The 11,216-nt window shown below is 41.4% G+C and overlaps 2 protein-coding genes across 3 annotated transcripts in view; one reads left to right on the top strand and one right to left on the bottom strand.

Moving 5' to 3' along the window:
* Nucleotides 1-963: 963 nt before the first annotated feature.
* Nucleotides 964-4,371, bottom strand: taf9 (TAF9 RNA polymerase II, TATA box binding protein (TBP)-associated factor). Its single transcript, XM_036525075.1, has 7 exons — nucleotides 4,301-4,371; nucleotides 3,662-3,743; nucleotides 3,430-3,566; nucleotides 3,185-3,319; nucleotides 2,529-2,610; nucleotides 1,805-1,915; nucleotides 964-1,311 (listed from the first exon to the last, which is right to left on the bottom strand). The coding sequence occupies exons 1-7, from the start codon at nucleotides 4,334-4,336 to the stop codon at nucleotides 1,148-1,150; spliced, it is 747 nt and encodes a 248-aa protein (XP_036380968.1). The 5' UTR covers nucleotides 4,337-4,371; the 3' UTR covers nucleotides 964-1,147.
* Nucleotides 4,372-7,273: 2,902 nt separating this feature from the next.
* Nucleotides 7,274-11,216, top strand: part of tmlhe (trimethyllysine hydroxylase, epsilon) — a 9,880-nt gene continuing 5,937 nt past the window's right edge. The window contains exons 1-3 of one of the 2 annotated variants that reach the window (XM_036524571.1): nucleotides 7,274-7,454; nucleotides 8,477-8,663; nucleotides 10,263-10,439. In XM_036524571.1, coding sequence (XP_036380464.1) covers nucleotides 8,480-8,663; nucleotides 10,263-10,439 — 361 coding nt within the window. In that variant the 5' untranslated portion in view covers nucleotides 7,274-7,454; nucleotides 8,477-8,479. Of the gene's footprint in view, nucleotides 7,455-7,988; nucleotides 8,107-8,476; nucleotides 8,664-10,262; nucleotides 10,440-11,216 lie in introns of those variants that run through there. The other variant, XM_036524570.1, reaches the window with a different exon arrangement.

Below are 11,216 nucleotides of genomic sequence, written 5' to 3' on the forward strand. Positions count from 1 at the left end.
TAGGTGACCATCCAGCACATCCTCAGAGACAATGTCTTGTCTTCTGTCACCATGCCAACAGACAGGTCTGGACATTGGAGTGCGATGGTGGAGCCCACTGTGCGCCGATTTCATTTTTTAATCAATCCCGACACCTGCCCCATGTGATCCTCACAGATAGTCCTCCAGTTTATGTGTGAAAATCACATTTCTTCCACAACAGACCTTTTTACAGATAACTGTCAAATCCAGCTCATTGCTGTTAGAACAATCTGAAACAGGACTGGGTTACGCACTGGTAAATAACCCCCCCTGTTGGTGACATCGGAGTAAAAACACTCAAAGGAAACTGAGCGCTACAGTATTTTTAACTGGAGAGTTCTACAGGGAACAGGAGTGCCTTCTGTATCTGTTCCGGGGGAAAGCACTCAGTATACCAGTGACAAGAAGAACATGGAAAACCTGCCAAAATCCATTTTAAAATAGTTTTGAATGGAAAATAATGGAAAAATCAATCACAGGCAGGACGGAGAACTGCTACACATACATCAGTGGAGACAAATGTTGCTTCATTTGTGATTTTTTATCCTCCATTTCATTGCCAGCTTAAAAACAGCTTTGGCTGGTGTAGAAATATTATCACTGTGTCTAACACATTCATTTACAATAAATCTATCTGAATGAGATGACAGATTAAGTATCTTTGTAGAGGCATCAAAAAACTGATTTGCTTTTCAATTGAACTAATCCAACTCTTTAAAATTCAACTATACATGAACTAGCAATGACAGTGAACGTCTCACTGAACTATGCAAAACTTGTAGAGTCAGAATGTAATATACAAAATAACAGCATGGATAAATGTAAATTCCTTACAAAAGATTTCATACTACAGTTGCTTTACATTAACATGATGGTTAAAAAATGTTCCTGAACACCTTTCATGACCTATTTGATAGCATTACTCAGACTCTTCAGGGTGGACTGAATCATTTTATTTTTTTTTTATAGACAAAATTAGCAATTCACATATTACAGTTGCATCACAGTTATTTACTTTCCATGGAGAAAACAAAGGACGTGGGGAAATTTTTCAAAACTAACATCTACTCTATTTACACTTAATGTTTGCTCTCCAACAGGGTGAAACAGGCCCTCATTTGTGAGGTCATAAAGCATCATAGTCGTCATCCTCCTCATGCTTCCTCTTCAGTGAGCTAGAGTCACCAGCTGAATTCTGGGACACCATGTTGGTTGTGATGAGAATGTTCTTGGAGCCAATCAGAGAGGGGTTGATGAGAACATTTTGAACTGTTGGGGTAGATGGTGTGGCTGTCAAAGGAAAGACCACATTTTGAAACAGAATTATGCAGCTGTCAACACTCACAAACACAGTTCTTAATTTAATTTACTGAGATATTTGAAAGATGAATTGTCAACAGCGAGGAAAATAAATAAGTTAATCAGTTCAAAATGCATTCAAAAAGATCTTAACATACACCCTACCTGTATGAACAACATAATGGTAAGTTTACTTATCAATACTGGCCAGTTCATCTTTGCTTTTCAGAAGACAGATTTAGCTTGTGGGAATCACATATTATTAATAATATTACAGTGGCAAAACACAGCATTCAGTGTTGAAACATCACACCAATAAAGTTTATTCCAATGACAACGTACAAAGAGGTTTCAAATCAATGAATATAGCCATGTCATCTGTGTGAAATAAAGCTATTATGCATGCTGCCAAATGACCCCCCCCCCCCCAAAGCTGCACTGGGACCCTTGGGAACCCTCAAGCTGTGGTGGGGGCAGTCTTTACCTGATTTGGCTGAGGACGCCTGTGAGGATGGGATCTGAACGGTGAAGCGTTGCCCGGTCAGTGACACAGGCGTCCCCACTTTGGGGGTGACTGTCTGCACCGAGGGTGTGCCTGAGGAAAACACATGGAGAAGAGAGGGGCATGAGTGTGGGACATTTAAAGCCACTGCAGCTCGAAACATTACATTACCGTCATTTAGCAGACGCTTTATTCTGGGTTGACTTACACAGGTTACAGTTTTTTGACATGTTATACATACTCCTGTATATTTACCAAGGCAGCTGTGGGATAAACACCTTGCCCAAGGGTACAACAGCAGTGCCCCAGTGGGGAATTGAACCGGCAACTTTTTGGCTGCGAGTCCTGCTCCTTGCCACCATGCTACACTGCCGCCTTAAACTGAGTGAATGGGGCTTATACTTTTAAAGACTCTTTGATCTGAATGCATCCAACGAGTGAAGAGAATCCATTACAGGTCTTATTAGTTTATCCCTACTCGTTTAAAGATAGTTAACCTCTTGTCTGTTCAGAAGCAACTACAGCCAAATGCTATTCACAGATGTACAGTAGCCATGCCATGACTCCTAGAAGCCCAGCATTTCTGTGAGAAAATACAAGGGACAAGACTGGTTTGGCATGGTCTGTTCTGATTGAATCTTGACTCAAGAATACACATACATCCAGAGGCTAACACACTGAATTTCAACTGTAGTGAGCCACTCACCAAGCGTAGGGGTGCTTGGCCGACTGGACACAGCCCCCACACTCAGACGCGGCACCGTTATTCTTCCAGCAGATGAGGATACCTGAAGGGCAAAGCAGCAGTTTGTCGTCCACACATGAAACCCGTTCAAAAATCTGTCCATCTCCTCTCCCACCACTCCACACTCTGGCACAGCAGGGGCTTCTTCAAAGCAAATTCAGCAGATGAAGCATGCCACGAAGCACCTTCCTGCCCTAGTATTTCCTCCCCAAATTTTAGCCCATTTCTTTTTGCTCTGACTTGCTGGGACAGATTCCATGGTTATACACTAAATGTGCGGAAGTGCTCCAAGGATGATGAGGGCCATTTCTTGCCATCTTCATAGGAGTGATAGACAGGTGCACTGTGGGAGTAATTCAACTGAAGCATGACAAAAGGCCAGGCAAAAAAATCACCACAACAAACAAATGGAACAAATGGGAAAATGGGAAGAACAAGAAGAAAAAAGCAAATGAGAAAAGGACAAAAACATTGGGAGAGAAAAGACAAAAAAAGCTGTGTCTCTGTAATTTGTTCATTTTGCACTTGTTCCTTCATTTGGCACAAGTCCCTCTTCACACGTTAACTGAATTTGACATGGATGAGTGACATCTCCAAACGATGAGGCAACACCTCACCTTTTTCTGCAGGGACTTCAATCTGTAGTTAGGTGCAGTTAAGCAATAGCGGTCAGGTGGGAGGCGAGGTCCAGTGTAGGGCTTTATTAATGGCAGTGGTGTCTGGTTCTTCTGTCTGGCAACCTCCAACAGGAACTGCAAGGACGTGAATCACAGTGTTAATCTGACTGCAGACATTTTGAGACAATTGCACTGGGGGGAAAAACAACCCAATACCACCTTACAGTGAAAATCTTCAAACTTACATCTCGAGGTGGTGGGGACGTGAATGATTGATCCATCCTACACTGGATTGCTAATCTGATATCATCAGCATCCACATTGGACTTCTTGGCATGGGTTGCATAGATTTTGGCATCTTCGATTATAGTTGTTACGTACCCTAGGAAAGCGCAGTATTAACAAAGTTGCAACAATAACCAGTAACGCACTAAAGTATGAAATTTAATCAATGTAATTTATACGGTAGCTTCTTACTGTAGGTGAACTCCAGCATCTGATTGATCACTCTCGGTTCATACTCAGTAATGCCCATGTCTTTCAGGATCTGCACCATAACCTGTCAAAGCAAAAATAAAAGAACAATAATTGCAACTGGGTTTACTAGCAAAAAGCCTTCGGAGCAGTACTTCAAATGACGTGTTGCCGGCGTATGTCGGCAATTAGGCTGTAAAGAACATTGAATTAACGCTATGCGAGTTCCGTTTTTATCGAGTATCGAAACAGCCAAGCACAGCTGAACTAGTTAACAGGCTATCTGACTGTTACCTATCAGCTCCCACAGAAAGGCTTTACATTTGCGATTGGGTTGAAAAAAGAAAAACTAGGAGAAATGCTATATCTCTTAAACCACTAAAAGATAATGCTCTTAAGTTCCACAACAAAAAACATTACGTTAGTTTCTTGCTGAGGTGCCGTAGTTAGCTAGCTAGACAGAGCTGGCTAACGATAACAGAAAACTAACTGGCTCCCTACGAATTTCAAACGGGATGTACCTAAAATAATTTAGTTAGTAGCAAGGCGATACATTTAGCCTCGATTTTAATGGAATGTATTCTATCATAGTGCATTCGTAATTTGCGCTATATTTCTGTCATTTAAATCGTGTTTTCTTACCTGGGCATCTTTCGGTACAGTTTTTGGAGACGCCATTTTATCCCACAATAAACGTCTGCTTGGTACAAACTTCCGGTTCTTCTTCTTCTTCTGATGACGTTTACTGGAGGCTTCGCCGCCAACTTACATGCACACTACTGCCATCTACCGTGTGGAATTGAGACGTTGCGATGTTTGTACCATTCAGCACTCCAGTGCACCATTTAAAAGAACAATAGTTACACAGACATGTCAGTTTGTCTGAGTTTGTCTCAGTTTGTCACCGATATTTTAGCCCTACCAAATGTCCTTCATCCTATCTGTATTGCTTTTGAATAGCATAATATGATCAAAGTCAGAGGACGTGGTGGGCTGTTTCAATATTTTTGTAAAACCAAAAGACCTGTCTCACGTTTGTTAAGTATATGTCGGCACTTTTCAGTCCTGTATGCCCTATTCTTAACCGAATTATTAGGATTTTCACTGGTCTGTTACAGCCCTAAATCCTCTTGACATCACAGCTGGCTGGCTATTGAAGATGTATCTGCCTTTACTGTCTTCGTGTCTCCTCTGCCACCTCCTCAGAATGTTATTAATTAGGAGGAAATTAACTTCTCTCCAGCTCAGGGGAATGGCAAAGAGTCCTTCTGGCCAGGAGTTCTGCCTTTCATTGCCCTTGAATCTCCACTTGCACAGGGAGCCACAAAAACAGTGTCACTATGCATCTCTGATGTATTCGGTATGCAGAATGATCAACATCTAGCATTAGGTCTGGTTGATAACCATCAGCAAATCTGCAGAAACTCAGCAATGAAGCTCAGAGCAGTCAGAGCAGATGAGGTTCTACCGCCCACAGCACTAATCCAAAAGCAACATATTCAAGTGAAGATGCAGGAAGGTCATCAGATAACTGCTTGCAAATACATACATCTAATTTTGAGATAAATACTAATGTAAATTTATACATTTGCATTTTCTCATTTCACACTCTTGTCCAGAGTGACTCACAGTTATAATAAGTTATCATAATATCAGCAGCATAAACATCAGCATTAAGCCAGGAATAGGCAAAAAACACATTCAAAGAACTGAATACATTTGCAATAAAGAGTCCCAGTCTGTACAGACCTGACCTAAGGAAATTTTACAAGTGCAAGGGAGAGAGGAGAAATGTCCTAAATTAGGCAACCAATGGGAAATTGTAAAATCTGAGTTTTCAGCCTGCAGGGGAACACTATCAGTGACTCAGTAATGGTACTGGGAGCTCACTCCACCACTTGGAGGGGACAGAATGGAGAATAAATAAGACTGGGATGAACATTCCCACAGGGGAAGGACAGACAGACAACCTGAAGAGATGGAGCAGAAAGGCCTGGCAGGGGTGTAAAACCAGATAATGGTCTGGGCCATAGTGTAGCATAGTGGTAATGAGCAGGACTTGAAACTGAAAGGTTTCTGGTTCGATTCCCCGCTGAGGCACTGTTGTTGCATCCTTGGGCAAAGTACCTAACCCAGAATTGCCCCAGTCTATACATACATATATATATATATACAGTAACCTATGAAAGTTGCTCTGGATAAGAGTGTCTGCTAAATGTCAATAAGGTAATGTAATGCTCTGGAGGTAGGGAGGAGCTGATCCTTAAGATGCCAACAGCTTCTGCACCTTAAATGGGATTTAATATCTGTACAGATTGGAAGGAAAAAGTAGTAAGACCTTTGAATATAATTCCCCATCATAAAACCATTTATGGTGGTGTCCTCTCCAGAAGTAAGTGGTTGAATAGCAATAAGTCTAGTGCTGTCAGAGGGCAGTTCCAAGAAGGCACACCAAATATTACAAGTCAGAAAATATCTTTCACTTATGACCATTTCAGTCCCCTTCTCTGTGTATTTGAATATTCCCAACAATTGCAAAAAGTCCTTTAGTGGAGTGTGAATCGGCACACCCTTGTAGCAGCACCCATAATGCCACAGAAAGTTTTAATCTCTTACAAGGCGAGTCTGACGTCTCCACCTGTAAGGCAAAGACTGGTGAGCTTTTAAAGATCTCTCTGCACAATCTTAATGCAGAGGCCAATAGCTTATGGCAGAGCGATATATTTAAATCGTTCAGGAATGTCCTCCACTGATAGATAATTCCATGCGTTCGAGAGTCTACGAAATGTAAGTAAGAGGGTAGGCACTTGACAGAACGTTTAAAAAAACAGATATCAAACAACAGATGGCGACAAAACCCAGCCTAAGTCAGAACACTTCATGCGATCACGATGTTCTTTGTCTTTTATAACAGTACTTTGGTAGCTTATCTGTGGACTCTCATACCGTCATTTTCCGTTCATTTTTTATTACGGCGTGCGCGGGTACAAAGCAAAGTGATCAGAATCAAGAGAAGGGTTGGTCTAATCTTGTTTTCTTGAATGTTAATATTCCTGCGAGAAGAACACTCTCTGTATTATTAATTTATTTAGAAGATGCCATGATCCAGAATGATGGGTAATATGGCATTAAATACTAAATACAGGTCCAACAAGAACAAGGCCTACAACGTACATACAGAGCAGCCAAAACAGTCACTATGAAAAACACTTAGCGGTGTATAAATGAATTTTCTGTAAATCATGCACCTCCTGGGCGTAAACAGATCCATTGTGCTTCAAAATCAATAGTAAACACGACCGTACAGATGGCAACTGTTTATAAAAGGTGAAGACATTGCATTCATCTTTAGGTCTATATTTGTAATTATTTACAAGGCAACGTGTGAATTGTGGCATCCTACTCCTGCTCGATGCATTTACTATGACATGGTTGGGGTCTCAGTCAGGGCCGTTCACTATTTATATGCAACGTGGAAGTGTAGCCTATGTATGTATGGCTTTCCAAAATGATGATTGGCACCTAATTGAATCTCGTCGTCACGATCCCTTTGAGCTCCTGCTGTGGTCAGCAGCCTAGGATACTTTCTCCTCCTCTCCGCTTCCAACCGCTGGACTTCACAGCGCCTGCGTGTCAGCTGTGCTACTGCAATGGCGGGGAAGTTGGGGCTTAATGATTAAACTTCGCTATTTCAAATGCTTCCCTAATAGCTTCACCGAGTCTGAATTAAGGTCCACGTAGGTGCAGTTGAGAGGGGAGAGGATCCTGGACTGAAATTCGAAGCTTTCGGCACTCTGTAAGTGTTGCATTTATTTTTAAAAAAACAAATAAATATTCCCACTGCGTTCGGTAACTTTGTAGCAAGCTAACGTTACAGTCGTTTCATTGATGGCAGTAGCCTACGTCTCCCCTACTGTTTATTTGGAAATAATCTGAGGTCTGTGTTAACTAACTGGAATAACCGACTAAGGTAAACAGACATTTTCATTTTCATTAATCATAAGCACTACATCCCGTGGTTTAACAACGCCAGGAGATTTAAAACACACGCACGTCTTCTGCCACTGACAAAACAATCCGTAACCTAATAGGTTGCTGTATCTGGATCACGTTACCGATACATTCGGCATGTTCACATTCATGCGAATGTACTGTTCCGCTGCCTTAATATAATTCTGCTGCTGTGATGATCAAATACTTAACACTGTTACCTGTTAACTGCAGGAAGATACAGCGGTAGATTAGTTAAAATATGTGAACTTGAAATTTAGAGAATTGGTTTAGATTAGATTAGGTGACATTGCAATTCAGCTTGCTAGCTAAACGGGGACAGAAAGCTGCACATGCAACACCGATGCGCGTATTAAACAATTGCAGAAGAAGTAATTTTACATCAATCAATGCAACATGTCAGCACCCATATTCCCATCATTGGGGATTTTACGTTGGTAAAGCTACTCTGTTATTCAGAAGCTGTTCAGAATGTGCCATTACCAAGACGCATAGTGTAATACGCTTAATTCCAAAGCCTTTTTGGGCTATAGCCTACTGTAATTGTGTCCGGTGTTGTTGTTGTTATTATTATTATTATTATTATTATTGCTTTTGCGTCTGTCGGAATCAGAACGTTAAAAACATGTTTTCTACATTGAAAGATTGGAGAGGTTTAGCTGACAGGAGCAAAATAATTCTTGGCTTTTATGGTTTTGAGTTTCAGACTCTTAACGCTTTTTATGCCAGCCTTAATGTCTTTTCTTATTTATGTGTAACTTGATGTTTATTGTTTCGCTTCACTGATATGTGTTTTAAATTTTTCAGATTATGGGTTTAACTCGGATGTTCCTCCGCGTGGGAGGCTGTTTACAATCCCTGTCGAGATGTCAGACACAGAAACTACCGCCTCTGGGCTCGGGACGCATTCGAACTCCGGGTGAAGCCAAACGGTGGCAGCACACAGCTCCCCAGTCTACTAGCTGTAACTGGCAGCTTCGAGAGGATTGCTTTGGTATGCTCCATCTGTGAAACTTTTTTTTTCTTGCTTTGGCATTTATTTGTGCGCTTGTTTGAAGGCTTTGTTTCTGTAAAGAAAACCATCGCAAATGGGGGGGGGGGGGGGGGGGGGCAGGAAACACCCACCGCATGCTGGGTTTCGTTCCAGACGAACTAATTAATTAAGATTAATTTAACTTTTATCCGAATACTTCTCAGGATTAGAGAGATCTTAACAAGTGTCCTACTTACAGACACACGGTGTTGGAAAAGCAATACAGAGGAATGCAAGTAAAACTGTATCTATAGATTATTTCTTATCTTAGTCCCTTGTGTTCTACTTTAATTACTTTAACCAGACATTCTTAATGCCATGTTGAGAAGGTTGGGTATTAACTAAAATATATTGAATCAACTTTCAGCAGCACATTTCTTTCAGGAAAAAAATGTATTGCAGATTACATGGACGGAAGTGACAGAGGATCATTACATAACATTTCATCCATTTACCTGACGCTCTTATGTGGCTCTTCCGACACAAAAGAACAGAAGCGTATCTATTAAAGTTGAATGCCAGACTAGGCTAACAACACTCCCAGACTGAGTCTGAGCATAATACTATTGAAGCCCTACTACAACTTGTGCAGCTAAGGGAAACCAAATACACACAAACTGGCCTTTCATAACAACAACTAGATTAGACTCTAAAATACATCGCAGTACTGGATGTAAAATAAACTAAAAGTAATACAAGTGGTAAACGGAGCAGGTGTTATGGGACTGAGGTGGAAGCGAGATGCAGTCTGAAGAGGTGGGTCTTCAGAAAAGAACATCCAGGAGTTCCTCCCAGAAACGGGACTGAGAAACCTGAATTCTCGGAGTTTTCTCACCACATGATTGCAGTCTGCTCAGGCTACAGTCATTGCCCATGGCAGAACAAACATAACATTGTCAGTTAAACAGTTTATGGCAGATGCACGTGCCTGTGATCGGTGGTTATACAGACATAATTTTGGAGCTGATGGAGTTCCCTTTGAGTGCTGTCAAGTTGGTGCTGTGGTTTACTGTATGCTGTATCACTATTCTCTTGCTTTCTGAGGACAAATAGCTGTTAAAGGATGAAAATGCATGTTTGTATAAGATGTAATTTACAAGATGAAGCTGATGCCGCTGTCCTTAACCCCTCAAATCCCTGTAGTTACCTTGTCGTAGAGGTCCATGAGCAGGATGCTCTTTCGCTATTATGAAAATCTTTTTAGGGTAGCAGCATTAGACAGGGCAGCTGCAGGAGCAGTAGAGAGGGTACTTGATTTTATGCCCAGGACCTGTGGATGTGGGGCCCTAATAACGTATAGATCATTGCAGTTCTGTGCTACCTCATTTGATCTGGTTAAAAAAAGACTTTTAAACTTTAGCTAGTCTAACATGGTAAGACACGATAGATAAGGACCTCTAACAGCCAGCAAATGAATAATGACTTTTTGTGACGTATTAAGCGTTGAACGTTGACAGGGCATCTTTGCTATTAGTTTTCAGTTTTTAGCTGCCCACCTGCGTTTTGTGCAGCATGGCTGAACGAGACGTTTAGAGACTGACCGATCCATTACTTTTGAAGAACTGAGCTACGGCGGGCTGGTGATGCACTTTGACTACGTGTGGCTGCGGGACCACTGTCGCTCTGCCTCCTGCTACAATGCCAAAACCAACCAGCGTAACCTGGACACAGCTAATGTAGAACTCACCATACGGCCAGTGAAGACCAGGGTGGACGATGAGACGCTCTTCCTCACATGTGAGTTCTGGGAGCCATTTACCTGATTAGGCAATCTGATTTTCCTCAAGGTCTGATCTTTTTTTTTAACAAACTATGAATGTTAATAGAAAGCAACAGTATGATAAAAGGCCTTACATTACATTATATTACATTACATTGTTATCATTTAGCAGACGCTCTTACCCAGAGTCACTTACATAGGTTACAGTTTTACATGTTATCCATTTATACAGCTGGATATTTACTGAGGCAATTCTCAGTTAAGTACCTTGCTCAAGGGTACAGCAGTAGTACTCCAGCGGGGAATTGAACCAGCAACCTTTGAGTTACGAGCACTGCTCCTTACCACTATGCTACAGTGCTACCTTACTGTTTGTTATTGTATACCATCAGTTTTTGGTTTACTGTCTGGAATGAGGTCAACAACAGATTCCTCATCTCCAGCCAGCCGCTGGTCAGGCCATAATGAAGTTAATGTGAAATGTCTTGTCAAACACTTGGATTTGTTTTCAATAGCCATAATCCACCTCTCAAAGTATAAACACCTTTGAAACATGATCTTGGCAGCAAGGTGAACTAGTTGTGGGCACTGATGTGGAAAATAATCCTCATTTATTTTTTATTTCTACCCTTGAGACAAACTCTCTGGGCGAGAGCTTCTTTTTTTCTTTAAGCCAGTTTGTTACCATCAGTGAAACCGATATCATCTTCAGGAGTTAAACATTGCACTCCTGGTAGAACTTTGAATATTATAAAGTGTAGGGGAATCGCTGACTGTGCTGTCAGTGTTTCACT

The sequence above is a fragment of the Megalops cyprinoides genome, chromosome 3, assembly GCF_013368585.1.
Source record: "Megalops cyprinoides isolate fMegCyp1 chromosome 3, fMegCyp1.pri, whole genome shotgun sequence".
Lineage (NCBI taxonomy): Eukaryota > Metazoa > Chordata > Actinopteri > Elopiformes > Megalopidae > Megalops > Megalops cyprinoides.